Consider the following 27,686-nt stretch of genomic DNA (forward strand, 5'->3'; position numbering starts at 1 on the left):
GTCCTCGTATTTCAAAAACATCTTGCCTTCGAATTCCAATGTACTGTATCTTTCAGGGCTAATATTTATTACAATGCACAAATATATATATATATATATATATATATATATATATATATATATATATATTTGGAAAACAACTACACCTATTGTTGGAACAAAATGTTGGAATGACATTCCAAATGTTATCAGAATTATGCCCAGTCTATTGTCTTTCAAACATAAGTATAAATTGCATCTATTCGCTCTATCTCACAAAATGCATTGAGATGACCTTTTCCTACTCAAATATTGTTAGTTTTGTTTTATTTTACTTGTTTATTCTGATTAACAACTCAATGATATTATTTCCGGGACTAGCCTTAGATATAGGCCCTTGGCCTTTGCTAGTTCCCCCCTTAGTCTCAATTGTAATATGTTCTCATTAATGTTTAACTTTTGATTTTTATTTAAATAATTATTTTGCGAATTTCGATTGCATTGGTGTTTTCTATTAAAGCTATGTAAAATAAATGAATTGAATTTGAATAGTACATTAGAGAGGACAAACATGTAGAGTGCGTATCAATAAATAGTTTACACTTTAGAAAAAGTCCCAGGAATTGAAAAATATAATTTGTTTACATATATTCTTCGGTTTGGGTCTCATCTTTCATTCTTTCATATGAAAGTTAAAATTTTGACAAAATGTTACACTTGACCTGCGTGAGTGAGCACTGCCTATTTTTGTAAAGCTCGCAGAAACTGGTTTGCGCAGAAATGCTTATTTTCACGCTGTGTGAGAAAAAATAGGTGAAAACAAAATGTGGTACATTTTTCATACATTTATTTTACCTTTTTAGATAGGTTAAATAAAACAGATACATTGAAAAATTTATAACAACATTTGAAAATTGGTTTACATGTCTTGTTTATCCACACTTTCCCAAGCTTGACAATTATTAACAGAAGGAAAATCTAGCCATAAGCCATTTCAGGATAAGTACAAAGCAGATATAATTATGATGGCCTCAGCATTTGGGGAGGTGGTGCAATGACTCTCTGTGAAGTGTTTTGGGCAAGAAGAACAAGTTAAAGAGGTAAAAATATCTTTAAATCAATCTTCTTAGCTAAAATCCGTGTGTTCCTCATGATCAACGTCTAATCTTATTCATATAACTATTTCCGAGTTCTATGCAAATCATTTTTCACGAACGTTTCAAAAGTGGTGCTCTCTCAAGCGGAAAGATTATTCGACAGCTACATCGCCCCTTGCTTAAAGAGATCTGTACCAATATTTAAATGTGGAAAAGGCTTCAGAGTATTACACATATGTAATTCTCGAGGATTATTTCCAAGTAAAGTGTAAATTTTTTTGTTCGCACTGTATATTATATCGTATGATAAAATACATGAATTATTAAGTCCTTCATTCACTGCATGTAACTGAGAATATTACAATATTTCCTTTTATAATGAAAATCACGTGTTTATTCCTCCTGGATTATGCATATCATTCTTATTACCAAATACGTAAACAAGAGTAATTGATATTAAAGATAATTAAAAAACACTATTGGAGAGTGAGGATCTAATACATTTGGATACAACAAACAGGTAGACATTAACAGAACTTTTGAGTTTCGATAAAATATCTATAAAATACCTATTTCGCCAATGTTTTGGATGCAACAAACCACGAGCCAGAATTCTACTGGAGTTTTGCATATCAATTCCAAAACTCATCTTTCAATAAAATATTTAATAAAAAATATTTTGTCAATGTATTTATGTCCTAAGCCACTCTGATTCTTTGTGAGGATCGAATTTGGTGAAGAAGGGGGAAAAATCTGGTTCGATTCTGCCCAGGTTTCATTATTACAATGAGGGAAAAAATACTTGTTTGATTAACAATTTTCTTAACAAAATTGCTACAATTACATAATATTGGTCTAGTTTCATATTCCATGATGGAATTCTTTTTTAATCAGTTGAATTCGCTCATTTTGTTAAAGATTTAGATATTGCTCAAACAAGATGCTCTGTGATAATTCACGCATAATCCGATGCATATAGACTCTTTTTCAATACTCAAACCTCTGTTTCACCTTCTCCTTCTCCCATTTGCTTCCTCAGACACACACATATGACTTTTCTCTCCCTTTTCCTCCCTTCCTTATTTATTGCCTTCTTACCGGATTCGCATTGCTCCCTGTCTACATGGTCTATACCTCTTTCTCACTCACTCGGCATGCCTCTCTTTCACGTTTTCCCTCTCACATTCGCTTTCACACACACACACACACCCTCACCCACCCTAGAATACACTCACTCATCTGTGCATAAACAATGTATAACTTTTTCTTTCTTTCTTTCTTATCTTCGTCTCGGACTCATATTGCTTCATTGCTCAATCTAAAAGTTTTTTTTATCCGTCACTCCGCACCATTCTCTCCTCCCCCCTCCCTCCCTCTCTCTTCAGGAAATGTTCACTGTATGTTACTTGACATACTTCACATTTTCATTGCTGGACAACATTATACAATCTTAAGAGACTCAAGATAATATATTAATAATTTATTAGTATTCAAACTTCGATTTTAGTATGAAAACAAAATATACAAACAAATTTCAATCTGGTATGTCATTCTTCAGATATGATGCAGGTCCTGCACAAGGTACTTCAGTCATCAGCTCATATTATGACAACGGGATTAAAGCTGCATATTGTATTAGTCTCTAATTAAGTGATGAGAATATTATTCTTCGGGACCAAACATGTCTTCCTGGTGTAGATGACATAGGATGTACAGTTAGCAATTGTTGTTCCAGTTGACTTTTTGAAAGTGTCGTTGGAACCTGCTGGACTCTTTGAATTTTGTGTGTCCTTATAACCGGCTACCTTTGTGATAGTGACCTTCTGGATGTGTTAGTTTCTTATGTTTAAATTGCGTTCAGTTCAGACAGTCGTTGCCGGTACAGCGGTCGTTGGCCCTGGGGTAGGTGGCGGGGTCGTATTTCTCCGTTGGCTTGGCATGGTAGGAGGATGGAAAGCCCTCCTTGCTTTCAGGGCTGTTTAGTTAAAAAGACAAATGTTTTGATTCCATTACAGATCGGATGATTAAGATGATGCGAAGAAGTGGCATTGAAACACGATTCTGGTTTCATGATAATCACTTTTCTTCAATACAATCAATTTTGAGTTTAGAGTTCTTAAAGAAATCTAGGAAGTTGTAATTAGATTGTGGAAGTTGTCTTGACCCCATCATTGTCAGAGACGTATAGGGAAGGGGAAATAAATTAATGGAAAGAAATGGAGAGTGAGGAAAAGAAATGAAAAAGTTGGGAAAAAAGTAATGGGAATGATTGAAAAGGTACAATAAAAGAAATAACAGTGACAAGAAAGAACAATAAAGAAAAATAATAATAACAATGATGAGAAATGTGTGGAAGATTTATCAAGAACTAATTATATTTATATCATTTCTGTCCGTTATTGCTGCCTTGCCTCTCATGGTCTCACTCTTCGACTGGCCGATACATGCATGGACCAATACATGCACCGTCATTTCCCCCAGTTATTTATCACTGTTTTTCCTTTAAACGATAATTAACAAAGTACTCACTGGTACAACGATCGACGACTGTTGAGGGTGTTGCACACACGATCTCCATAGCGGCACAACCATCGAAGACCATCTGGACATCGGAATTTTCATCGAGGTAGCAGAGTTGTTTATTGTTCGCCTGGTCGAGGTAGCTCTCGACTCTGTCGCCATTGTAACCCGGAGTTTCTCTCACCCCCTCGGCGTAGTCGTGCACGTGATCGAGGACCTCAGAGTTACAGCCACCCTCCCCTCGCTTCTTCTCCTCGTAGCCGGGGCAAGACTTGATAAGATGTTCGTAGATACTTTGTTGACCATTTCCATGAGCTGTATAACACAAAGAGATGGGTATCGGCGGTAGTAAATTTGTTAAATTAATCAAAGAATTTTAATATTAGTAACAAAATGAATTGCTATAAAAATTGAAATAACCGTCATGATGATAATCATACTAATATCAACATCTAGGTTTATAATGAGACTAATAATCACAAGAGCAACAATAAAACATCTCTGATGTGACCCCCTCGTCCCACTCCTCTGAAGATGTGTACTTCTACTACTTAATTTACTACATATTCTACTACTACTACTACTACCACTACGACTACCACTACGGCTACCACTACGACGACTACTACGACTACTACTACTACTTCTTCTACTACTACTATACTGTTTCTACTGCTGCTACTATTTCTGCTTATACTTCTAAAAATAATGCTGGCAAATTCGCAATTGCACCTGTGTCTCCCATTTACTTACGGAATGCTTCAGATATCGCGATGTATGATAAAACAACCAGGCACATTACAGCAGTTGGTTTCAACTATAAAAAAAAGAGAAATATATATTTACAATCACAATCAGATGAAGCAATGTGAAAATCAGTTTGTCTAAAACCTTTTTAAAAATAGTACAGGTAGTACGACTTTTTAATTCAAACAGTCCTTCAATTTACTGTAACGTGGAATATAAGGCACGGATAAATTGATATATTACAAAGAATATCCAGAATGATGAATAAACTAAATTTCCAGATGAAGTTAAAGCAAAAAAATGAAATGTTTGAAGAAAATTATACAATTCACTTACAGTTGTGGCCATGTTGGATATTCAAAGATACTACGATGACTTCTTAAAGTTGCCTGAAATCTTAGCTTCTCTGCTCGAATGATCCCTGGAGACCGACCTGCTCATATTTATACTTTTCTCACTCTACAGGCAGTCAAACTAAAATCCCTTCTTGAAGAAGAAATAAAAGAAATATGTTGCCAGCAACTGTTTATTGAGATTAAGACAATGTTCACATTAAGGACAGCGAAATAATAGTAGCCTAGAGTCAGTGGATTTGTCAATTGTCCATTCATTACAGAGAGACTATCAGGGAGGCCTCAAGTTTGCCACAATCCTTCTCAGTCACGTCAGTTGAACCTGCGCTTTGTTTCTTTGTAAGATGGATTTCAATTGATTTGAGGCTAAGTGTTATGAGGCGAGGCATTTGGATTATTGCTTGTTTCGTCATAATGAAGAATGTAAAAGTGACCGAATTATGAGGTTAAGTGACTTACGATACTCCCACATTGAGGAAAATTATGATTTTTTTATACTTAATACTTCACTTGAAACAACTCTAAATGTCTCTGTTTTAAAGATAAATTCCCGTTCTGGTAACGATCTTGAAATGACTTTTTACAGAATCTAATATTATGACCCCCCAAGTGTCTGTTTGTAAGAATAAAAAATATGTGCCAAAGGATTCTGGAAGAAATTGTGTAATTGCTGAGAAATAAGCGCGGATTCGGTCACTTCCGTCGGGTCTTTATTCCAGCAATAATAATACACTGTCCCACGTGTGCCTATCTGTGTTGGTGATCTTCAGTGTGAACATTTTTCAGCGTAGATTTTCAAGATTTCACAAAGTTCAGTTTATGTAACTGCATGGATCCTCGATGATATACTGACAATTAAGCCTGGTTTTACAGACTTTCTCATGAAATCAGTGTTTACTGCAACTTCTGGCATTTCTCTTTAACTTTGTAACCTTCAGATTGTCCTGTACTTCAGCTAGGTCGTTTCATTCCCATTCGCTTTGAATTATAGCAGCTTTAAATGCAGCAGAATTAGTATTTTGTTTCATCATAGGAACAACTAATGTCATATTTTGGGATCAAAGATATTTTCCGTTACAGCTTGAATTCATCCTCTACCATGATTATTACATGTATAGCCTCATTTGTATTGCTTCAAAGTACAACTTCTCCCTTCTTATTCCTTTTGATCAATCTTGCCTATATTTTTTAGTAACTCATTAAAAAAAAATCAAGAGAGATAAATATCCGACTCTCTTTATATGTTAAACTACCTTTTCTTACCTCTCATTCTCTCTCTCTCTCGGTAATTTCTCTATCACACACTCATATGCACACATCCAATCGAGTAAGAATATTAACAGTCATATTCGACTAAAATGGGGTAAAGGGAATAAGGGAGTCATAATCAAAGAAGAGAGTCGCTCGTCACAATAAAAAAGGGTCGCAAGTCGCAATCAGATGAGTAGGTCATAATCAAAGAAGAAGGTCGGTAGTCATAATCAAATTACATGAAAGAGGCTAGTCACAATTAAAAAAGGGTCGTTAGTCCTAATCAGATGAGACGGTCGCTCGTCATAGCAGAAGGGTCGCTATCCTGTACATCTATAATAAAAGAAAGGTTCGTTAGTCACAATCACGTAAGCGGGTAAGAGCGTAGCCAGTCGGCATGGTCGGAATGAGATTAGGGAGTCACTATTCATAATCACGTGTAGAGAGTCGCTAGTTATAATCACACAGTTATAGTTATAATTACACATCTAAGTCTACATGCTATACAAACAAACTCCCATCTTTCTCCCCAAGCTCACTAGTCTGCAATACGAGTTGCGTAGCATGGATCTGTAATGAAATTTGCAAACGGGTTTTAGAAAAGAGTAGGCCTAAGTGGACCTAATGAAGTACATGTCTCGAGTGTATTATACTGCATGCTCGAAGTGGTGTTTTATAACTTAAGTTGGGTGTTCTGGTGTCCTGGGAATTTCCCAGTGGTGAACATGGTTGGGCTTATTAAACAAATGAAACCTTTGAAACAAGATAGCCTGTGTTAAAACAAAAAAGATCAAAGAAACAGATGAACAAAAGTTTGAGAAAATTTGAATAAAAAATAAGAAAGTAATGAACTTTTGAAGTTTAGATCATTATCATTATGTAGATCCTCTAGTTGGCAATGCGAAGATGTGTGATGTCACTTGTGACTAACTTTCCCATTACTTTTCTATATATATTTCACTTAAACTGCCTCTTTTATCACATCTATCAGTAGCTCATGTATTCTTTCTATAAGAAGGTATGTAATATGGATTTTTAAAGCATATACTATATATAGATAAAGAGTTTGTATCATCATGAGAAAAAGCAAAAAAAGGGACATTTTAGGAGTATTTTAGTCCCTCACAGGGAAAGTTGTTCACATGTGACATCACACATCTTTGTCGCATTGCCAATGCGATGATCTCCATATCATTAGTGATCACAATATTCAAATGCTCATAACTTTCTCATTATTCGTCCGATTTTTCTCAAACTTCTTTGATCTTATTCTTTGATTTTCTCTTACCACACAAGCCTACTTGTTCCAAAGATTTCATTTCTCTTTAACAAAATAAGGAAAGCATTTAATAGATCTAGTGTTGAGGTTGGTTGAGGTTGGTTGAGGTTGGTTTGTCGAAAAGATTGGTGTTGATTCTCCTGTTGGTCTGAGGACTGCCTCGTTTGAATATTTGATGTTGTGTATTGAATCCTTATTGTTGATCAATTCCTGCTAAATGTAAATTAGATTATTCCTATAGAGTAAGGTATATTCAATTAAAAAAATATAAACAACTAACCCCCCTCTTTAATTAGTCTCTCTCTCATCGTGTTCAATATCAGGTTAAAATGTGTAAATAGCAAGAGTAAAACAGACGGAATGCAAGTGAAGTATAGTTTATATTATTAATAATACACATGGTAGCCACTTCAGTCATAAGACTGCTGTTCCAGCTGGCCCTGCATAACATAATATATTATTATGACCCTTCTCCAGTCTAAATGATAAGCGCCAAGCAAGAAGGCAGAAGGTCCCATAAAAGTCTTTGGTATGACTAGGCCGGGGATCGAACCCACGACCTCCCGTTCATGAGGAGGACGCTCTACCACTGAGCCACCATGCCTGGTTAATTTATATTAATTTGAGATTGTATTTGAAGTTACTTTAAGAGATAATGCAAAATCACTGTAAATCAATTCTGCATAGTTTTATTTTAAACAGAATCTTCACCGGACTGAATAACGGATTTTGATAAGTCATGGCAATCTGAGAAACTAGAGAAATCGAATCTATCAAGCATATCATTATGAAGTTTATAAATAGGTAGTGGGGTACACATGGTGTGGGGGCCTTTGTGGTGCTTTTCCACTCTCCCTAAAATATTATCATGACCAAGAAAAAAAAAGAAGGGTTAAATAAGATATTATTTTCTGAACATCATGTCGAAATCTATCACAATATTTGATTCTTATTTTAAACGAATGTTTGCTCGCTCGCTTTGATATATTTTGCCTGATACACCATATCTCGCCCTCTCAAAATATTCGGCTCATTACGCCACTGAACATGAGTAAAAAATTAAAAATAAAACAAATTAGATTATACGCAGTCAAAACAAAGTTTCACCTATGAACAATCAACAATGATGGTTTCTTTTTAACCGAGGGTCATAGAGCCTAATTTCCTTTTTCTTTAGATTTTACTTTTACTATAAAGTAGCCATCTCAATCTCTAATTTCTCTGCTATTTCTTTCATTTCTCTATCTTACCGTTTCCCCCTTTTCTGCCCCACCCCCCCCCTCTCTCTCTTTCCCTCTCCTTCCCCCTTTCTATCTTTTCCTCTCTCCAGTACTGTTTCCTCTTTCTTCTCATTCCTTAATATACACATTGTATTTATACACATACACCATCCGAGCATTAATACACAAATATTTATTTTTCATTTATTTTATTTATAGTTATCAGTAAAAATAATCAACGAGCAATTTATACATATACAAACATATTATGTAACAATTAGAGTCGCTAAGAATGCTTATTTAGAACAACGGAGTTTAGTCATAAAAATATTTCAGGCTTGCTTATAATTACATTCATTTCATTAAAAAAAGCGTTACCTGGTGTAGCTAACACAAGAAACAACATGTGGGATCACACTACGAACGGACGGGTATTTTTAGTAATTTTCTTTTCTCTTCATTTGCTCATTTTTACTCTGTTATTATACAGTTTCCCGAAAAACAATCTTTTGAAAGACATCATCTATTTATAGTTTTTACAAAAAAAGTTTCGTTATATTCTGTTAATTTTTTTTATTTTCTGTTATTTAAAGTTCAAAAATTATTTTTTAACTACAACAATTGATTGCAAAAGTACAAAATAATAAAAGCTTCCAAATGTGAACTCAAATGGAGAGAATACGCTATTCGCGAATACTATTGACATCAGTTCTGTCTGTTCCATCTAACTTTCAGTGGTTAATGTAATGTCGATGTTCGGTGATCGAAAAATAGCTTTAGGCGGTAATGGTAGGTTGATTGGTTGGAAAATTATTTGTAGTAGGAGATACGGAGTTGGTTGTAGTTGGCGCCTGGGTGACGTCTATAATGTGAAAAAAAGAAGAGTTAAAGGGAAGTTGGTTATATCTGCTAACATGTAACTGATTTTTTTTTAATATCATTGTGATCAATTGTAAACTTTGTTTCTATTGTAAACGTATGCATTTGGTAACATGCACTATGAGAAACTTCCAATTACCTGTATGAGAATAATAAAACTTTCAATTAAAAACAACAACAACAGCAATACATTAATTTGCTTAAGGAATTGTTATAACACGATGTTTAACTATCTTACGAAATGAAATTGGCCTTATACACTCTAAGAATGAGAAATCAGCCGAACAGCTTAATCACATTTTTGTAATAAAAAAGTTTCAATCACACTTTCGGAAATGAATATCATGTTATGAGAGGTACAAAAAATAATACTTGCAAATAATTTGATAAATCCGAGTTTGAAATAAGTATATTAACATGTGAAGGAAAAATCGATATTAATACACGTTTTGCTTTGATCGACGGTCTAGTTTATTAACTAAAGATTAAATCAGATAATATCATTTCGCCTCAACACTCACCTTGGCATCTAATGAGATTGACTTTTGAAGGGCCACAAACTGCTTCCATAGCTGCGCATGCGCTGAGGATGGCGCCTCCCTTGGCGTTGCAGAAAACATTTCCTCCTTGAGCCAAGTCAAGGATTTCCTCAACCTTGTTACCATCCCAATTCTGAAAGGGACCTCGAGGTGTTTCCAGATTTTCTCCGTGTTCTTTCACGTCTTCGATCACGTTTTCAAAGTCGCAGCCGCTAGCACTTTCTTTGTTGTAGAATTCACACATCTCCAGGAGGTATCGCGTTTCCAGTGAAGTGGTAGTAGTTGCTGAAAGAAAACAGTGAAAAGAGTAATTGGTCACATATATTTTTTAACCCATGCACAGTAAGTCACGTCGGTATCAATAATGCATGTATTAATTTTCAATTATTTGCCTGTTTGCCGTAGGTTACAGGGTAGTGTGAGTGCATTTAAACGCTGTTGATCAAGGGCAGAAGTGCCGTGCCGGGAATCGAACATCGGACTTAGTAAGGTCTCTCAGACCAGACAGCTGCTGAAAATCTACAACTCCCTCTGAATGATTCAAAATCCAATGTATGACGTCTATTATAAAGGGATTGCCAAAGCCTTTCATATAATTCCTAACCATCAACATGATCAGAGAACAAAGAACTGTAGCCAAAAAATGAATTAGTAAAAAAAGAGCGGGGAAAAGTTTCAGAATCGAGATTAATCTTGGAGCCTAATAAAAGCAATTTGTTAACTATTTGCAAGATAACAAACTTTAATTTTCTGTACCGTCTACTTTTCAGTAGCGTAAAACACTTATTTTTAAACTATCGGGCATGTCAAGAAAGCATGCATTCTTGAAAGGTAATTTCAACAAAAATAAACTTGAATGGCTTTCAGCGTTCTGGGAGTGCGGGTGGAGTTCACTTAAAGAACATAAGTAAATGTCCAAGTAATGTAAGGTTGTAATACATCGTTTAATAAAAAAAATTGATATTCTTTCCTTAGAGATCAAAGCCAAATGAAGAGGGTGGTAAAACATTCAACATTGTAAACAGCTCCGACATAATGTTATACTTACGTTGCCCTTTCACAAACGCCAAGGCTACCAAGCATAGACAACCAACAATGGTGATTTTCATCTGTGAAGGGGAAAATAAAGGTAAATAAGTAATAGTATGGTAATGAAACTGATGTAGGCTATTTGTATAGCCCGTATTTCATCCTTGTTAGGTGCATGTCTATATTACCCCGACTGAGCTCGTCTACCGAATCCGGTCCTCACAGCCTTTTTAGGGGAATTCTTTCTTGTCGAGACTCATACTATGAAACTTTTATATTCCATATATAAAAAAGGATGAACAATTTGAATATAATATGAGATCAACATAATGAAAGGACATAACGAAACATTCCAGGGGCAGAATGGAATGATTCATGCCACCAATAATCTTAATAAAAAAGTATACTTACACTACTTGCCATGATAGTGGATGATCGAGAAGCTGTGTAAAAAAATCTTTCAGTAAACGCTTACTGTAATCAAATGTTATAGGGAGCTAATTCTGCTTCAGTATTTATATGAAATTCTGCTCCCGGAAAGTGAGCTGCTACAGTTTACTTGATGCTATTGCCATAATCATCATTGTTTTCACTAATGTTTATGAAAACATCCATTTTAAACCATCTTGGGCGTTTAATCTTATTGAAACAAACTAATCCACTTGAAATTTCAAATGTCATTGATTGTTTCATTATGTTTTAAGGCCTTGAGTTATCCACGCCAAGTGACCTAAGAACATCGCATTGCCAACATTCGACTTAACAGATGTTCATGGGCTTTATATCACTTTCTTGAAATTAAGATGATTGAGCTGTTAGCAAATGTGTTGCTGAATGACTAGAATGGGAGGTGCCTATCCGCTGTCGAAGGAGTCTAGATTCCTATCTCATTATTAGCTCTCTTAAACACACAAATCATGTTCATTTTCGTGATATGGAATGGCTCATTCAATCACGATAATTCGAAAAGAATATACAGTACGTATAAGAAAGTTGACACTTAAAAAAAAATCCTATAAAACTATACATTTGTAATATCCTGAAGATTTTTCCACATTTTAACATTGGTACAGATCCATTTAAGCAAATGACGATATAACTGTCAAAAAATATTTCCGCTTGAGTCAGCACCACTTACTTTTGAAAAGTTATTGAAAAATGATTTGCGCAAAACTTTGAAATAGTTATGCAAGCAAAAGTAGACCTTAATCATGAACACGTGGAATTTAGCTAGTAAAATTGATTTAAAGATATCTTTTACCTTTTATAACTTGTTTCCTTGCCCAGAACACTCCGAAGAGTGCATTACGCCCCATCCCAATCCCAAACACACCGAGGCCATCGTGACGATATTTGCTTTACACTGAGCTGTAATTTTTAGGCTTGATTTTTATTATGTTAATCATTGTCAAGCATGGGGAAAGTGTGGAGAAACAAGACAAATATTAAATGAAAAATAAAATGTAAACCCACTTTAAATGATGAAAACTTAGTGAAAAAATGTTGGAGATGTCTGATATAATCCAGCTGACACAAAAAGGGTAAAGGTTGTGCTTGAAAGTGTTGAAATTTCAATGTGGTTGGCGAATTGTTACAAAATGCTTGAATGTATCCGTTTTATTTCAATTGACTAAAAGTTTATAGGAAATGGATGAGAAATGTTTCACAGGTGAGTTTGATTTCTCCCTTTCCCCTTGACACAGTGTGAAAACGAGAATTTCTGCGCAAACAGATTTCTTTACAAATTGGACAGTGCTCACTTAAGTGTAACATTCTGTCAAAACTTTTACTTCCATTAGATAGATGAGACCCAAACCCAAGATTATATGTGAAAACATTACCCACATGTTGTATACTTTTTAATTCCCAGGGCTTTTTTAAAAGTTAACACCTACTTTTGTACGTACTGTATATTTGACGTGGTTTATGGGAGAATGACTGAATGAATTGAGATTATTTACAGTTCATTGAATAAACCTGGAAAGTATAATATTCCTTATTCAAAATTATTTTATTGGTCAATATATGCATACAAAGAAATTTGGTTTTCCAATTGCTTAAACAATAAGTATACACAAAGATGAAAATACATTATATCATAACAATATTGAAAACTGAACATAAACAAAAAAACAAAATAAATCATTAAGAACTTTATGAACTTTATGAAAATTCATAGTGCAATGGGATGGTGATAAAAGTAGGTATGCTGCTATAACATTCCCAGGCCTCCATTATTATCATCAGTGGTTTCACGTCATTCCAGTATACTAATTTAGTATTCAAATTGATATTAACGAAAGCAATGATATCGTATAATAACATGTCTATCCCACATGATTTATAAGTTTCATTAAGGATATTGTTCCCATGAGTATCTTTGCAAAGCCTTGTAATCAGAAGATCATGTGTTCTAATCCACACTAGCGTCTTCATATTAGGTCATTTGTATTAGCCATTTCCCTACTCAGTATTGCATGGTTACTTGGGGAGCGCTTAATGAAAGGATTTGACAGATGTTTTAGCCAGCAAGTCCAGTTTTTATCCGACAATTTCCGTAGTAACAGTGCTTCTCAGCCAATCAACATCAAGTTGTCAGATTAGACAGGTTGATGAAATCCTCCCCTGCTAAAATGAGACAGCAAAGTTTGCATATCGATTTAGGAGCACTTGCTAGATTATTATTATTATCATTACTATTATTGTTATTGTTATCATTATTATTATTATTATTATTGTTGTTGTTATTATTATTATCATTATTATTACCACCACTGCTAATACTTCTACGACAACAACTACTACTATTCATTATTACTATTGTCATGGTCATGATACTTATCTTTGTCACTATTTTTGCAATTGTTATTTCCAAAGCGTATTATGTCATGTCAGCCAATCAGGCCTTTTAAGACCTGGGACCCGTAACACAAAGGTTAGCGATTGATCGTACTCTTGATATTCACGATGGATTGTACATTGTAGTATTATGGAATCAATCGTAAAATATGTTCTGCTATCATTGCTCAGCTTTGTGTTACGGGCCCCTGGAGATCCTATCCTATCGAAGACCATTGATTTTGAGGAGTGAAAAGGGAAGTGTGTGTGTATGAGAGAGGGTGGTTGTGTGTTTGTGTGTAAGTTTTTTGTCGGACGTGTACCAATCAAATATGATTAATTGCGTCTGGGACCGACCTTTAACGTCACCATCCGAAAGACGTGACCAGGGCTCGAACCTTGAACCTCTGCATCAATTTGTAACTTCCCCCACATAGCTTGAATTACAACGCCCAGTTGTGTGTTAGTTCATAAAGATGAATATTGTTTAACATGTGTTTTTTTTTCTTCAGTTAATTGTTCCAAATTTAAATGATATGCCATGTCATGTCATGCATATATTAATATATATATCTTACTTGATCATGAGGGTAACGTCGAAGATAAAATGCGCGCCCTTGCAAATTCTCTCCTCATAGGCCTAGCTGGCTTGATAGGATAAGGAGAAGCACACGTAGAAGTAGCAACATAAAAAATTGAGGTAACAAAGCTTCGTTTTTAACTTACCAGATGTGAAGAAGGTAATAGAAAAGATAGGATGGTAGTGGAGTTTAAAAGGGCTGGCCTACATTGTCATGATAGCCGAAATCGGATAGAAGAAATAGTGTGGTAGACTGTGAATATTGAAACTAGATGAGAGGCAAGCATGCAGACATTGTCCAACTCCCTCCCCCTCTCCATCTCTCTCTCTCTCTCTCTGATATGCTGTATACTGTATCATGCCGAAGTTGGAAGATAAAGAGTCAAAACGTTTCATGATCTAATCTACTCAATTAACATTCATCTCTTCGCGATGATAATAATATTCATATTTGAATATGAAGTGAGAATTACCCACATAAATTTACAACTAACCAAGAGAGCAGAATGTAGACTAAGATGTCTTTAGAAATATAAAATGTTAAAACTAGCTTCTTGTATGTTCCATACTTTCATCCTATTTATGTTCCCTGTGTGTGAGCATGAGTGTGGGTGTGTAAATGAGGATTGCACCGTGTAAGTATACAAAAAAGACTTGACACCTCAGAAAGCCCCGTTTTCAGGAAAAAATATGTCATGAACGCATAATCATTATATATGGCTGGAACGAGTATTTTCTCCCAATTAATTTTATGCCATATTTATGGGGTATGTCTTCACGCTTGGATGATAGGTAGGTATTCTTTGCAGTGATGTAAATTTTGGTTCGCGCCATGCTATGAATGAATCGAGATGTCAATGATTTCATAATCCTACATGAGTTAGTAAACACTATTATTCGCAAATACATTTTCAATGGAATTAACTTCAGAATTGATACTAAAAAGTGTTAATTAAACAATTATAATGCAATTTATTGAAAATGTGTTTAGAAATGGGTTTAACACAACCCTTGTAAGATTATGACATCATTGATATTTCGATTCCTTAATTGCAATCATGCCTTACTTTGGCGCAAATCAGAATTTACATCATTACATTTAATACCGCCTGATCTTCCATGCGTTCACACATACCACATAAATATGGTATCAACAAATTTGGGAGAACATATTCTTTTAGAACAAATATAATAAGTATGTGTTCATGCCATATCATTTCCTCTCTGTTTTCATTCTTTCTTTTTGTCATCTTGTTCCTCTCATATGATGATTGTTTTCGCATAATTCCCATTATCATAGTCCAGCCATCCTTTTTACATTTTCACAGATTACACGCGATGCCACGTTTCGACATCAAAAGTTCATATAAACAAAAATTGTTGCAAAATATAACAAAGTACAAAGTTGTTGTAATAATCTGAATTGCTGTTTTATTTTTTTTATTTCATGATATACATATCAAGAACTTAAATCAACAAAATGTACATGCACAAACAAACAAAAAAAAGTAAGAAACGACATAAGAATAAAAAATAATAGTACAAAGAAATTTAGTTTAAAAAATAATAAATATTTAGAAGGAAATACATTGCGATTATGAATTGTTTTATCCAGCTCGTCACCTACAGGTCCATTAAACTTTAAATAAGTAATTATAGAAGCTTATTAAAGACGGGGTTTTCTAGCTTTTAGGTAGTCACAAATGGACATCACAATCTTAATGTAGTGAAGACCGCAGAGATACAATGATTGGTTTTTTTCTAATGTTACAAAATGGAAACTGCCTTGACTGACAAAAAACAATTTCCCTCGCCCTATAAAATGATCTACGTAGGATTCCATTCGATAAAGAGGCAAATCCGATTGATGGAAATGAATTTTACAGGTGTAATACTATTTGATGGGTTTATTGACTGCTTATAATTTGTCTATTGTGACCACTGGTGCAGAAAGACGATGTGATTTCCTTCAGTGATCAGCTTGACCGATGATTGGTTCGTTAAGAGTGGATAATGGACACCGGTCAATCAAGTAGAACCATTCTCAAACACATAGTCCTTGTATTGAGTTACACTGCATTTGTTACAGGTCCCATATCTGCAAAATTGAGAAAAAAGGTCAATGAAATGAACGATTGATAAAGAAAATATCCTCACCCAGAATATTAAATTTTCATCAGATAGTCTTGGGATATATTTCCACTTGAAAAAGCATGAAAAAATATTATACTCTTTGAAATAGTCTAATCAGAACAATGAGCCATTCAAAAAGATATGCCCTCATGATAATAAATCCTGAGTTAACAAACTAGTTTCAAAACTGTTTTTGAATCAAGACCATTTTGGTAATTGCTAACCTAGAGATGACCGCAATATTCATTTTATATTTGTGTCTAGATCGTACTCACCTTTGCAGTTCATCACATTGACATTGTTCTCACAGACTTGTTCCATGGCTGAACAACCATCCTTGAGGTTAGTCACCTGTTCTCCGTCGGGTGAGAAGCACAGCTTCCCTTCCTCTGCCCTCTCTAGGTAATCCTCAATCTTCTCCTCATCGATGCCAACGAGTCCCTCGATCTCATCCGCCTCGTCGATGACTTCCTCGATGACGTCAGCATTACACGTGCCGCCTTCGTCCATGAGCTCTTCCCTGAACAGGTCGCACGCGGCGTCGAGGTGAAGAGAGATCTTCGACGTGAAAACTGCAGGAAATGAGGTAGCAATAAGGGTAAATGAATAACTTCCTGATCAGAGTTAAGTGAATTACGATCGAGGGTTCCCTGATACCATGATCATGACATAATTGCAACTGCTTCAAAGAGGGTACAACTACGGCTATACTTCTTTCCTCAGAAACTTTCATGACCTGTATGCCCAATTTAAAGGTTGGGGTTCGAATCAAATCAATGAACTACAACCATTGCTCAACAATCTATGCAGGCCATGACTTGTTTTGTGCATGTATTGTACCCCGCGACACAGCGTCTATTAAATAGGAAAGTGCACAAACATCACAAACCAGCATTTTCTTTTATTACTCAGCAATCTGCTCTCTATAACCTAGCAAACTACAAACTTTGATATCTTCAAAAAGTCGAAATACTTAACATACCCTTAGCTTCGGTACTTCTTATAGCTGCACCAGCTATCACAACAAGGCAGAGAACAGCAGCAACATTCATCTAAAGAAGAAAATGTAAAAAAAAGTAAAAATTAACTTTGAAGTGTTCAGCAACAAATGGAGGGAGGGAATCGCCTACATGTGACTTTTCACGACTTTTATCGTGTGACGACTAACAAACTGACATGTACATCTGCAACAGATAAAATGAACAATTATTCCAATTCCAGTATACTTTTACGTAGAAAAAGAGAAGGAACAAAATAATGTATATCTATCAAAAATATTACTTGCGATCTTAGGCGGTATCAATAATGTGAAGCAAACGATCTTTTTTATACTTGCGATATTTATAATCTTATCATTGTTGGTACGTTTGATATTTGAAAACTTATTATATGTTAAGCATTTGTTTTCTTGGCATTTTGAGCAGCCATCTTTTGCCTCTACGATTGATTTTTTTATCGAACTCACCGAAATGCCCATTATTATTTGATGTCCTCAACAGCTTGCAATTTATATGAGAATTTGGAAAGTTCTGCAACGACTTTTCGAAGCTTACTGGCTTTCTGATTCAGTAAATCCGCTCACTTGTTTTGTTCACTGGCTCCGAATGCGATCGAATGAAGTTGAAGCAGAATTAACCGCCATTTTATACATTCATTATAACCTCGGAAATTAATGTTGATTTCTTCAATCGTATGGACATCGATGAGAAATTGTATTGTAGGGCACGAGTCTTGAGAATATATTTAAAAAAAGTAAACTAACATGGGAAGAAGAAGGATGATTAGAGAAGATAAGTCGCACAGGACCGTTATCTAAGGTTGACCATAGCAGAGAGATTAAAAGCATGTGCAGTTCATGTTGTCAGAATTCCCTATCTAATGATTATATTTGACCTATGAGTAAGAATTCTGATTGCTGTCAATGTTACAATGCTATGATCCTAACAATAGATGAGACCTACCCTTTCAGATTTATGATGATAAAATAAAAAGTTTCTCCATTGGCCTTTTGAATGACATTTAAAAAGTCATTATGGAACGCAGAGGTCATGTTTAAATAAATGGTGAATTAACTATTGGGCATCGAACTTGTAAATTGGCATGATGATTAAAGGGCGAAAAATAAAGATTGGTTTTATATAGGCACAATAAAAAAAAACTTGCAGTCACAAGATTGCTATTGGGGCCGTGTAAAACAATTGAAAAAAAGTGACAGAAATAGTAAAAACTAAAATCAGTATTTATCAAGCAATATATAATCAACATTTACGTGCATATGAAAAAAGCTAAGCCTATATCTATGATCCGAAGAGTGTTTAAGGCGATCTAAATTATAAATGGTAATGCCTCTTGACTTCCAACTTTGTTGAGATGGCCATTTACAATGTATTTGATCACATCAGTTAGATTGTGTGCTATTGTATGCTTTTGAACGGAAAGGAATGGAATAAATATATACCTATATATCTAATACGCTTCAGCAGTAAAATGTGATAGCAATTCTGGAAAACATAATAATTGCCATTGGAAAACGTCCCCTCCCCTCTAATGATAAAAGCAATCACTCGCATTCATTTTAGAAAACATTGATTGATAATAATAGTTTGATGTACAGTATGATGGGGTGCAACAAAAGATTAAGAACGTTACGTTTTTTGTGCCAAAAATGTGTAATTTATGCACTTACTTGTTTATTTGATAGAATTTTGATTATTATGCTAATACATTGTACATGTTGTATGTTACTGTACTGTTCCATCTTCTGAGAAGTGGATGGAGTAGGGAAAAGTTGGTGCTATCCCCTCCCCTTATATCATTGGCAGAAATCGTTTCCTCTGTAAGGTACATATAAAATCCTACCTGTATTCCCCGGTATCCTTTGGGCAGTGTCTATATAGAGGCTTGACAAACATGAAAAAATAAATTTAGCTCGGACTTCAGGCCCTATAAAAGATTACGTGTCGCAGTCTGACCAAATAAAATAAAACAGATAAAGATCGATTAAATATATACGCTATTTCGAAAGACATACGATCCTAGTCATCGGTCGTTTGAAATTTCATTTTGACCGATCGCTTCCCTTTTCCTAGTTCTATTGGCCTACTGCTTCTTTTGTAGGAGTGTAATAATCTTGGTTTATTCCTATGTGGTATAAGTAATCTTTCTTTTTTGAACAGCGCATATGAGAACGTATGGCAAAAAATGTCAGGTTCAGAAAAGGATCGTGTACGCTTATTCTTGTGGGTTGTTCCTAGAACCATATCGACAGCTTTGACTAAATGTCTCAGTGCCATCGAAGGAATGGAAGTTTGGTTCGAATGTTTCGTTGCATGCAGTGCAGTTCGGAAACAATATCAGCTTGCCACCGGTGAAGATATTCCGATGACCTATGAAGGAAATGAAGAAAAGGCACAACAAGCAGCTACAATATTTAAGCCGTTCGTCGGCTGCGAAATCGAGCCCTCTCGAATTTTGTAAATATACGGGTGTTATTAATTATCAAAAGCTATCACAATCAACAGTTTGCACTTTATTGAATTTCATCCCATATTATTATTTGCTCTTGTTTGATATCCCCATGATGTCATGATTATACAGCTTCGTGCGTTCGTATGGCGTGTGTGTGTGGGTGTGGGTGTATGTGTATGTGGGGATTAAGAGTGGATGGGTGTGTAAGCGTAATAATTATCACAATTATTGTTATCACCCTTATTAAACAAAATATTTGAAGTACTCCTTATTACAACAAATTACTAATTACAGTAACTTATGGATACTTAAATGACAAGTCCATCCCACCAAAAAGTTGATTTGAACAAAGAGAGAAAAATCCAGCAAGCTTAACACTGAAAATGTCATAAAAATTGGGTGTATAATATGAAAGTTATGGCATTTTTTTTAGTTTTGAATAATTTCACAAAACAGTTATATGCATTACCTGGTCGGCCTGCCAATGAGTGAATTGATGACTTCACTCACTCACTATTTCTTTTGTATTTTATTACATGAAATATGAAATATTTGGATTTTCTCCTAATTGTCATGCGGAAAAAGTTTTATTCCTCCCTGATCATATGGAATCTGCTTGTTTCAACAGTTTGTGGTTCAAACAATATGGTCATAATTTTGCCAAATCTGTAAAAATTGAAACATTGTATAATTCAAACAATAAATAACAATAGAACTTGTGATTGAGAGGCATTATCAACTCTCTAATTTGCAAGTTGCTGAGTTGTGCAAATTACTGTTTTGTGAAAAATAAGCGAAACTTTAACATGTTTAAAATGACATTTTATATCCGATTTTGACGAAATTTCCACCGCTTTTCTTGTTTGCTGTTTTTTCTATATTAATTCAAATCAACATTTTCTTGGGTGGACTCGACCTTTAAGGATGCTTCTGAACAAAGTCTTAAGCATTTTCATTCAGATCCAAATTTTACTTGTACTGTTGCATGGTTCCCATATTTTCATGCAAAATCATTTATGTTTCTTCGTCACTTACCTTGGGATATACATTTTGTCATTGCGTATGGTGCACCTTACTTTAATCTGGTGCTAATATCTGAATTAATGAATTTCCCCCAATATTTACAACAAATCAGTTAATTCAAACAACTGGAAATAATTTTCTTATATTTTATAGCTTTAGTGATAAAGAAGCTGTTCTTCGTTACTGTAGGAATATTCATGATAACGACCTTTTTTCACATGTTCCTGTGTAACATTATCGAAGGGAAAATTTAAATTAATGTTTTTTAAATTAAAGAAACGAGCACAGTTTTTTAGCGCATGTTCTTTCACTTGCATACTTCCCTCGATGTGCATATTGCAGTTTTATAGAAATAAGTGAACATTAAATTGTTCCTTCGAGCACAAATAAATGTAAGTAAACATCTCCTTTTTTCTTTATAGGTTTGCTGATGTGCAGCAGAAGATAGAATCTTCAGATAGCAGATACATCTTGGCAAAAGAAGGTGGATTCATCTTTCTTGATGATAAATCACGACAATACATACCACGAGGATTTCAACACGTTTTCTTAATCCGGGATCCGTATAAAGTCTTCACCTCTTACAAGAAGGCCATTATCAGTCACATGACCCAATTAGGGTTATGGAATGGCGATGCAGAATCATTCAACCTCGAGAAGGATGATGCCATCCTAAATCCTTGCGAGTTCTTCAGGGAAACTTTCGAACTTTGGAGGTATGTCCGTGACAACTTGGATCCCAATCCAATCGTTCTCAACACAGATGATCTGTTGGCCAACCCTGCTGAGGTCCTCTCTAAGTTCTGTCATCTGACCGGCCTTCCGTTCAATGATTCACTTCTGCAATGGGATGCTTCAGCAGACGCCACCAAGAAGTGGAAATTATCAATCGATCGAGCATTGGATGACCGGATATTTTTCAAGACAGCCACCAAATCCAGTGGATTTGTCCCACCTACACCCGCTATCCCCCTGGACACGGTAGCTCCAGATGTCAGGAGGCTTGCAGAAGCGTCTATGCCATACTTCGAGGAAATGAACAAGTACAAGATGTAATCAAAATACACCAAGAGTTTCATCTTTTCACTGTTTAACATAAGCTGATAATTATGGATAATAAAAATCAATATTCAGTATAAATTGGAAAGAATTGATCCCGCATATGTCTAAATAATGCACATTTCTTATTTTTATTCATGCATATCTCTATATTGCAGGAATGAGATACTTTTTCGAGTACCGACAATAGAATAATTTCTGTTTCTGTATTTTCTGATCTGTCGTCCTTTCGATTGTCTGTCCCGCGTATACAGGTCACAGAGGATCTGAAAATATCTCGTTCTCTTTAATTTATCTTAACTTACAAGTGTGAATTCATAAAAAAGATATGTTGTTATTTGCATCTACTTTAATATCGACCTTGCAGTAGCAAGTAAATGTATATGAAAGCAATCGACAGCATGTTCATATGACTATGAGGGTGATGGAAGAACTGTTTACTCTATCATTTAACTCCCATGATATCACTATACTCATGAAAATAACAGGTTAAGTTTACAAATAAGTTTACGTAATGCTCTGCATTTATTCATGTCATTCAATTAATCAAATTGGTATTTCGGCTTGCATCCAGTACAAGACGTCGCATGTCCGATCTGGTCATAAGGGAGAAAACATATCATAACCATTAAGATTTGAACCTTTCGTCAACTCCCTACCAAGTATTGTCTGCAGTACTTTTTTTTTCAGAGAGATCGATATTATTTATGTAGTTATAGAACGGTAATAAGCATGATGGAAACACAAGTAACACAGATAATTTGGTACCTACTGTCCACTAAGAAAAACAACATGTTTTGCTTGTCGCTAGTAAACATTGACTAACGCTCTTAAAAATAAATTGGGGTTAATAAAAACTAAAGTGCTGGTAAAGTAAATATCTCTACTATAAATGGAGATGAAATAGTGCCGCAGTTCGTGCTTCACGGGATATGTTTGCTGCCTGAAACACAAAATATGATTTAATTATATACAGTAACAGTACATCACATTTTTATGATTATTGTTTATAATGTGAACACACTGTATGACGCTGCATTCTTTCCAGCATAGATATTGCTGGTCACGAATACTAGTAAAGAATAAATGATCTATAGATCAAATGTACCAGAATTTTAACCAGAGTTAGTTGTCGACTTCTCTTGTCCAACTTTCTTCTTGTTTCATTTTTCAGTTTTTCGTACGTCCCAAAATCGCAAAAATCTAAAGATTTTGTTTTTATTTACCTTTGTCACTATTTTTTTTCATTTCCATGTCTGTCCCAAATCGTAAACATTATGTTTCTCAAAGGCGACCGCACACCTTACGATGGGTCTGCGACCCGATTTTGGAATAAAACGTAGTAAAATTTGATGATAATGTTGAAACATGGAACATTTTACTGTGTAATGTTCTATATCATCGTACGAATACCTATGTTCAAATCTGTGACTATGCTATCATCCTTCGTTGAATAAAAGCGAATTTAATATCTAGTCGTAATGACGTCATAGCAGTCGTACGATTGACTACGATTTGAAACTAATTTGGCCTTTACTACAAAATAAGGGCTTGCAGGTTTTCAAAATGGTTATATTAGTATTCTTTCAATTAATTTTATCAGAGAGTCAAAAGGGGCCTAAGCTTTCGATCCTAGCAGAATCTTCGTCGGAGGCAAAATGACATACATATAAGTGGAACAACCATGATATACACCACAAACATCCAACAGCAACACTAGAAACAAGGAGACAAAAGGGGCATTAGTGAGAAGAGATGACCAATCAGGTTAATGAAGGGGAAGAAAGAAAAGGAGCAGGCAGACACAAAGGAAAGTAGGTGTGAGTAAGGCCAAAGAAAGACCTCAAGCCAAGAGGGATTAAGATAGGGGCAGGCAACTTCAAACAGGATCTGGAACAAAACAGTGATAGAGGGTATGAGGAAGAGATGAATAACAAGAGAATTAGTGAGAGGTGGGTCAAACAGGTAAATAAGAAAGGCATAATAAACTGGTGCAAAAGAGTGAGGAAAAAAGGGAAAGAATGGGGAACAACTGAACAGGTGCAAAAGACATAAGTATGTATGAAAGAGCAAAAAACAAACTAAGAGAAGAAAGTAAGTGTAAAAATAAATCTGTAAGTATAAAAGTATGTAAATATATCCAGAAAGGAATCTATATGAAAAAATATATAAATGTATATACATATGGTAGATAAAACTGATATAGTGATCCGCTGGGTGTGGGGGAAAACAGCAGACTATATAGTAGAAAAAAAACCCTGTATATATGGAATGGAAGCTAATTGCCTAAATGGTGAAGGCAAATAAAGAAGCTGATGCTGTATGAGAGGGGGTGTATTAAGAAAACATGAAAAAGCAAAAATAATTAAGTGGTAAATCTAAGAGGTGGGTGGAGAGAAAAAAACAAAAAAATATATATAATGATTAATATATTGCCTGAATAAGGGAGAAAAAATTGGAGCTGAGCTTGTATGAGATATGGGAGGAAAGTAGAAAAAGAAACTATAATGTGACTAATCTAAAAAAGCTGAGGGAAAAAAATGTGAACACAAATGGAAAGTGGATAAGAAGGAGTAATCAGTCGTTCCCCTCTTGGATGTTCAGGCCATGAGGTTGGATGGTGCGAAGTCGTCTCATCCAGAGCTTCTCTCTGCTGGTACGGACTGAGTCAGGACGGGTACCTAAAGATTCGATGCCCTGTAGCATCATGTCAGCGATGGAGTGGTTGGGAAGGTTAAAATGGCGGCCAACTGGAGTGTCCAGCTTTGCTGTGTTGACGGTGGATCTGTGCCCGTAGAATCGTTTCTTGAGTGTGGTCTTGGTTTCCCCTACGTATTGTACCCTACAAACTCTGCAAGTGATGAGATATACAACCTTAGTGGTAGTGCATGTGATGTTGCCCTTGGTCTGGTGAGAAAGGCTGGTAGAGTTGCTGGTGAGAGCGTCTCCCTCGTGAATGTGTATTTCACATATGATACACCTGTTGCTGGTGCATTTGAAGGTGCCATGCTGTATGGGAGAAGAATGGTTAGTGAGGGAGGGCAATTCAGCACGAACAATGAGGTCCCTGAGATTCGGTGGGCGTCGGTATGCTAGAAGGGGAGTATCGGGAACGGCCTGTTGGAGACGATCAGAGGTGTGTAAAATGTGGTGGTTATCACACAGGATTTTGCGGAGAGGGGGTAGATTGGGATGGAAGGTGGTTACAAGCGGTATTCTGTCGGTAGTCTTCTTGTCACTTCTAGGTTTGAGAACTTCAGATCTGGGGAGAGAACGAACTTTGTTGATTGCCAGTTGGACTGCCCTGGCCCCGTGGCCCCTGGCACAGAGATGTTTCTGCAAATTCCTGGTATGGAAGGAGAAATCAGGGTCCTCGGAGCAGATGCGGCGAAGTCTGAGGGCTTGACTGTAAGCGATGCCGGTTTTGCAGTGACGGGGGTGGCAGCTGGATGAGTGGAGGTACTGGTGGGTATCTGTGGGTTTAGTGTACAGGGTGGTGGTGATACCGTTAGGCTTTTTCTGGACTGTGACATCAAGGAAGTGGGTTTCCTGTTGGGAGAAATCAGAAGTGAATTTGATGGTCCTGTGGAAGGAATTGATGTGGTCAATGAATGTGTGGAGGCTATCTTCCTCCCTGGTCCAGATGAAGAAAATGTCGTCGATGTAACGCCACCAAATCCATGGGCGACAGGGGGCTGAATCTAACATCTGCTGTTCCAGCTTGGTCATGAAGAGACAGGCGAATGAAGGAGCCATCCGAGTGCCCATTGCTGTGCCGAATATCTGTAGGTAGTGCTGGTCCATGAAAGTGAAGTTGTTTTTTGTTAGTACATGAGACATCAGAGATTTGATATCGGAAATGGGGGGACTGGAATGGCCACTGGCGGCCAAGGCTTCACATGATGCTTTGATACCTTCATCGTGGGGAATATTGGTGTACAGTGAAGAAACATCCAAAGTGCCGATGATCGCAGTCTCCGGTATCTGGTCCTTGATGTCATTGAGTTTCCTGAGAAAGTCTGGAGTGTCGTGGATGTAAGAGGGTGCACGTGAGACAAGGGGTTTAATGTGGTAATCAACAAAAAGGGAGATGTTCTCTGTTGGGGAACCATTTCCTGAGAGGATGGGTCGACCAGGGTTGCCAGGTTTGTGGATCTTGGGGAGGAGATAGAAGCGGGCAGGTTTAGCATTAGTAGGGGAGAGAAATTTGTGGGCCTTCTCGGAGAGATGCTTGTTGTCTTTCATGTCATTCAGTGTCGATTGGATCTGTAGGGAGAAATTACAAGTGGGGTCAGAATCAAGGAGTGCATAGTGAGATCGATTATTGAGATGTTTCATGGCTTCATTGATGTACTGCTGGCGGTCCATGACGACGACGGCTGATCCTTTGTCTGCAGGCTTGATGATGATGTCGGACCTGTTTTTGAGTGATGAGAGAGCCTGGCGTTCTTCTCGAGGGAGGTTGTCATGTGCTCTGGTGTCGAGGGTATCTGTGGAGCAAACTTGGGATGAGACAGCTTGTTGAATGTAAGTTTCAAGGGAAGGAACTCTATTCTTGGGCGGAGTCCATGTGCTTTTCCGGTAGAAGGGCTCGGGATCAGAAGGGGGTTCATCTAAAAAGAACTCTTTGAGACGTATCCTGCGATAAAATGTAGAGAGGTCTTGGCTGAGAGCTATCTGTTCAACTTCTGGTGGCGTTGGGCAAAACTTGAGCCCTTTAGAGAGAAGAGAGGTTTCTGCTTGGGAGAGAGGGGAGGATGAGAGATTAACAACCAAATGGGGGGATGCATCATTGTTGTTGGTATGTCGTCTAAATCTGTTTGACCGTTGTCGCTTCTTTGTGAGGTTACCTATTTTCTTGTTCCTGCGTTCAGTGAGGAGAGACCTGTGTTTAGAGAGATCAGATTCAATTTCATCATTATACTGAAGCCACTGGGTGTGGGTACAACAAGAACGTAGTTTGTCTTCCAAGCTACTGATGTCAGCTGAAAAGGAATCAAGAGAAGCAATACACTGTTCAGAGAGGATGTTAATTAGTCGAACTGAAGCTCCATGTAAGGTCTGGTTCCAGCGTTTGCGAAGTTCAGGTGTGAGAGTACCGAGACCGGGAGTGCAATGAAGTTGGAGGCCTGTGGGTATAATGCGATTGAGGGAATAAAATCTGTAATTGTCCTGGTGAAAAGAGGTCTTGAGGGCCTTCAACTTGATCTTCCTGAGCTGGTGAAATAAAGATAGATGGTTAGTCATGGTAGAAAAGAGACCTAGAATAAAAAAAAGTGTAAAACAAAGAAAATGGATATTCATAACAAATCAAAATATAAAGAGAAAAAAGTAAAGTAAATTAGAACTGAAAAAAAAAATATATATATATATATACACAAAGTTAATTAAATCAAGCTGAAAAGTAAAATCGACACAGAACAGATTAGGACCCTGGGATAGAAAGGAAGTATTACAAAATATGGGAAAGAAGGTAAAATTAGAACAGACAAAGATACCAGAAAAACAAAGTTATACAAGTTAAACTGTGGAAGGAAAGTAAATAAGAAAACACTAAAATACAAAATATAAAGAAAGAGAAAAGTGGAGTAAATTTGAACTGGACCTAAAACAATGATAATAAGAATACACAAAGTTAATTAAATCAAGCTGAAAAGTAAAATCGACACAGAACAAAACAGAAAAGACCCTG

At 36.2% G+C, this 27,686-nt stretch overlaps 6 protein-coding genes across 7 annotated transcripts; 1 reads left to right on the plus strand and 5 right to left on the minus strand.

The window, feature by feature from the left end:
• Positions 1-2,541: 2,541 nt before the first annotated feature.
• Positions 2,542-4,928, minus strand: LOC121409567. The gene is made up of 4 exons (XM_041601479.1): positions 4,680-4,928; positions 4,350-4,413; positions 3,606-3,911; positions 2,542-3,051 (listed from the first exon to the last, which is right to left on the minus strand). Exons 1-4 carry the CDS (start codon positions 4,689-4,691, stop codon positions 2,939-2,941), a joined length of 495 nt encoding a protein of 164 aa, XP_041457413.1. The 5' UTR covers positions 4,692-4,928; the 3' UTR covers positions 2,542-2,938.
• Positions 4,929-8,644: 3,716 nt separating this feature from the next.
• Positions 8,645-11,395, minus strand: LOC121409568. The gene is made up of 4 exons (XM_041601480.1): positions 11,305-11,395; positions 10,913-10,973; positions 9,847-10,149; positions 8,645-9,308 (listed from the first exon to the last, which is right to left on the minus strand). Exons 1-4 carry the CDS (start codon positions 11,314-11,316, stop codon positions 9,223-9,225), a joined length of 462 nt encoding a protein of 153 aa, XP_041457414.1. The 5' UTR covers positions 11,317-11,395; the 3' UTR covers positions 8,645-9,222.
• A 4,597-nt stretch (positions 11,396-15,992) lies between these two features.
• LOC121408596 lies at positions 15,993-21,546 on the minus strand. 2 transcript variants are annotated; one of them, XM_041600116.1, is made up of 4 exons: positions 21,462-21,546; positions 17,427-17,496; positions 16,720-17,016; positions 15,993-16,409 (listed from the first exon to the last, which is right to left on the minus strand). In XM_041600116.1, exons 2-4 carry the CDS (start codon positions 17,494-17,496, stop codon positions 16,381-16,383), a joined length of 396 nt encoding a protein of 131 aa, XP_041456050.1. In that variant the 5' UTR covers positions 21,462-21,546; the 3' UTR covers positions 15,993-16,380. The 2 variants fall into 2 exon arrangements, with proteins under 2 accessions (XP_041456050.1, XP_041456049.1); XM_041600115.1 differs by lacking the exon at positions 21,462-21,546 and adding an exon at positions 17,910-18,273.
• On the plus strand, positions 19,573-23,099 carry LOC121408595. Its single transcript, XM_041600114.1, has 2 exons — positions 19,573-19,917; positions 21,358-23,099. Exons 1-2 carry the CDS (start codon positions 19,646-19,648, stop codon positions 21,989-21,991), a joined length of 906 nt encoding a protein of 301 aa, XP_041456048.1. The 5' UTR covers positions 19,573-19,645; the 3' UTR covers positions 21,992-23,099.
• Positions 23,100-24,571: 1,472 nt separating this feature from the next.
• On the minus strand, positions 24,572-26,054 carry LOC121406911. The gene is made up of 2 exons (XM_041597785.1): positions 25,973-26,054; positions 24,572-25,899 (listed from the first exon to the last, which is right to left on the minus strand). Exon 2 carries the CDS (start codon positions 25,832-25,834, stop codon positions 24,572-24,574), a length of 1,263 nt encoding a protein of 420 aa, XP_041453719.1. The 5' UTR covers positions 25,835-25,899; positions 25,973-26,054.
• LOC121406912 lies at positions 25,834-27,241 on the minus strand. Its single transcript, XM_041597786.1, has 2 exons — positions 25,909-27,241; positions 25,834-25,874 (listed from the first exon to the last, which is right to left on the minus strand). The coding sequence occupies exons 1-2, from the start codon at positions 27,239-27,241 to the stop codon at positions 25,834-25,836; spliced, it is 1,374 nt and encodes a 457-aa protein (XP_041453720.1).
• Between the last annotated feature and the right edge of the window lie 445 nt (positions 27,242-27,686).

The sequence above is a fragment of the Lytechinus variegatus genome, chromosome 2 (assembly GCF_018143015.1).
Source record: "Lytechinus variegatus isolate NC3 chromosome 2, Lvar_3.0, whole genome shotgun sequence".
Taxonomy (NCBI): domain Eukaryota; kingdom Metazoa; phylum Echinodermata; class Echinoidea; order Temnopleuroida; family Toxopneustidae; genus Lytechinus; species Lytechinus variegatus.

Excerpts from the sequence above, each read along its gene's own strand:
- LOC121409567 (XM_041601479.1), bottom strand. Across the intron at positions 3,912-4,349 it reads CGCGATATCTGAAGCATTCC|CTCATGGAAATGGTCAACAA; the intron begins GTAAGTAAATGG and ends TGTGTTATACAG. Across the intron at positions 3,052-3,605 it reads AGTCGTCGATCGTTGTACCA|CCCTGAAAGCAAGGAGGGCT; the intron begins GTGAGTACTTTG and ends TTAACTAAACAG.
- LOC121409568 (XM_041601480.1), bottom strand. Across the intron at positions 10,150-10,912 it reads GGCGTTTGTGAAAGGGCAAC|CAACTACTACCACTTCACTG; the intron begins GTAAGTATAACA and ends GTTTTCTTTCAG. Across the intron at positions 9,309-9,846 it reads CAATCTCATTAGATGCCAAG|ACGTCACCCAGGCGCCAACT; the intron begins GTGAGTGTTGAG and ends TTCACATTATAG.
- LOC121408596 (XM_041600115.1), bottom strand. Across the intron at positions 17,017-17,426 it reads AAGAAGTACCGAAGCTAAGG|TTTTCACGTCGAAGATCTCT; the intron begins GTATGTTAAGTA and ends CATTTCCTGCAG. Across the intron at positions 16,410-16,719 it reads CAATGTGATGAACTGCAAAG|ATATGGGACCTGTAACAAAT; the intron begins GTGAGTACGATC and ends TCAATTTTGCAG.
- LOC121408595 (XM_041600114.1), top strand. The coding sequence starts at position 19,646 with ATGTCAGGTTCAGAAAAGGATCGTGTACGCTTATTCTTGTGGGTTGTT. Across the intron at positions 19,918-21,357 it reads ATCGAGCCCTCTCGAATTTT|GTTTGCTGATGTGCAGCAGA; the intron begins GTAAATATACGG and ends TTTTCTTTATAG.
- LOC121406911 (XM_041597785.1), bottom strand. The coding sequence starts at position 25,834 with ATGTCTCATGTACTAACAAAAAACAACTTCACTTTCATGGACCAGCAC.
- LOC121406912 (XM_041597786.1), bottom strand. The coding sequence starts at position 27,241 with ATGACTAACCATCTATCTTTATTTCACCAGCTCAGGAAGATCAAGTTG. Across the intron at positions 25,875-25,908 it reads CAATATTCCCCACGATGAAG|TGGCCATTCCAGTCCCCCCA; the intron begins GTATCAAAGCAT and ends CTTGGCCGCCAG.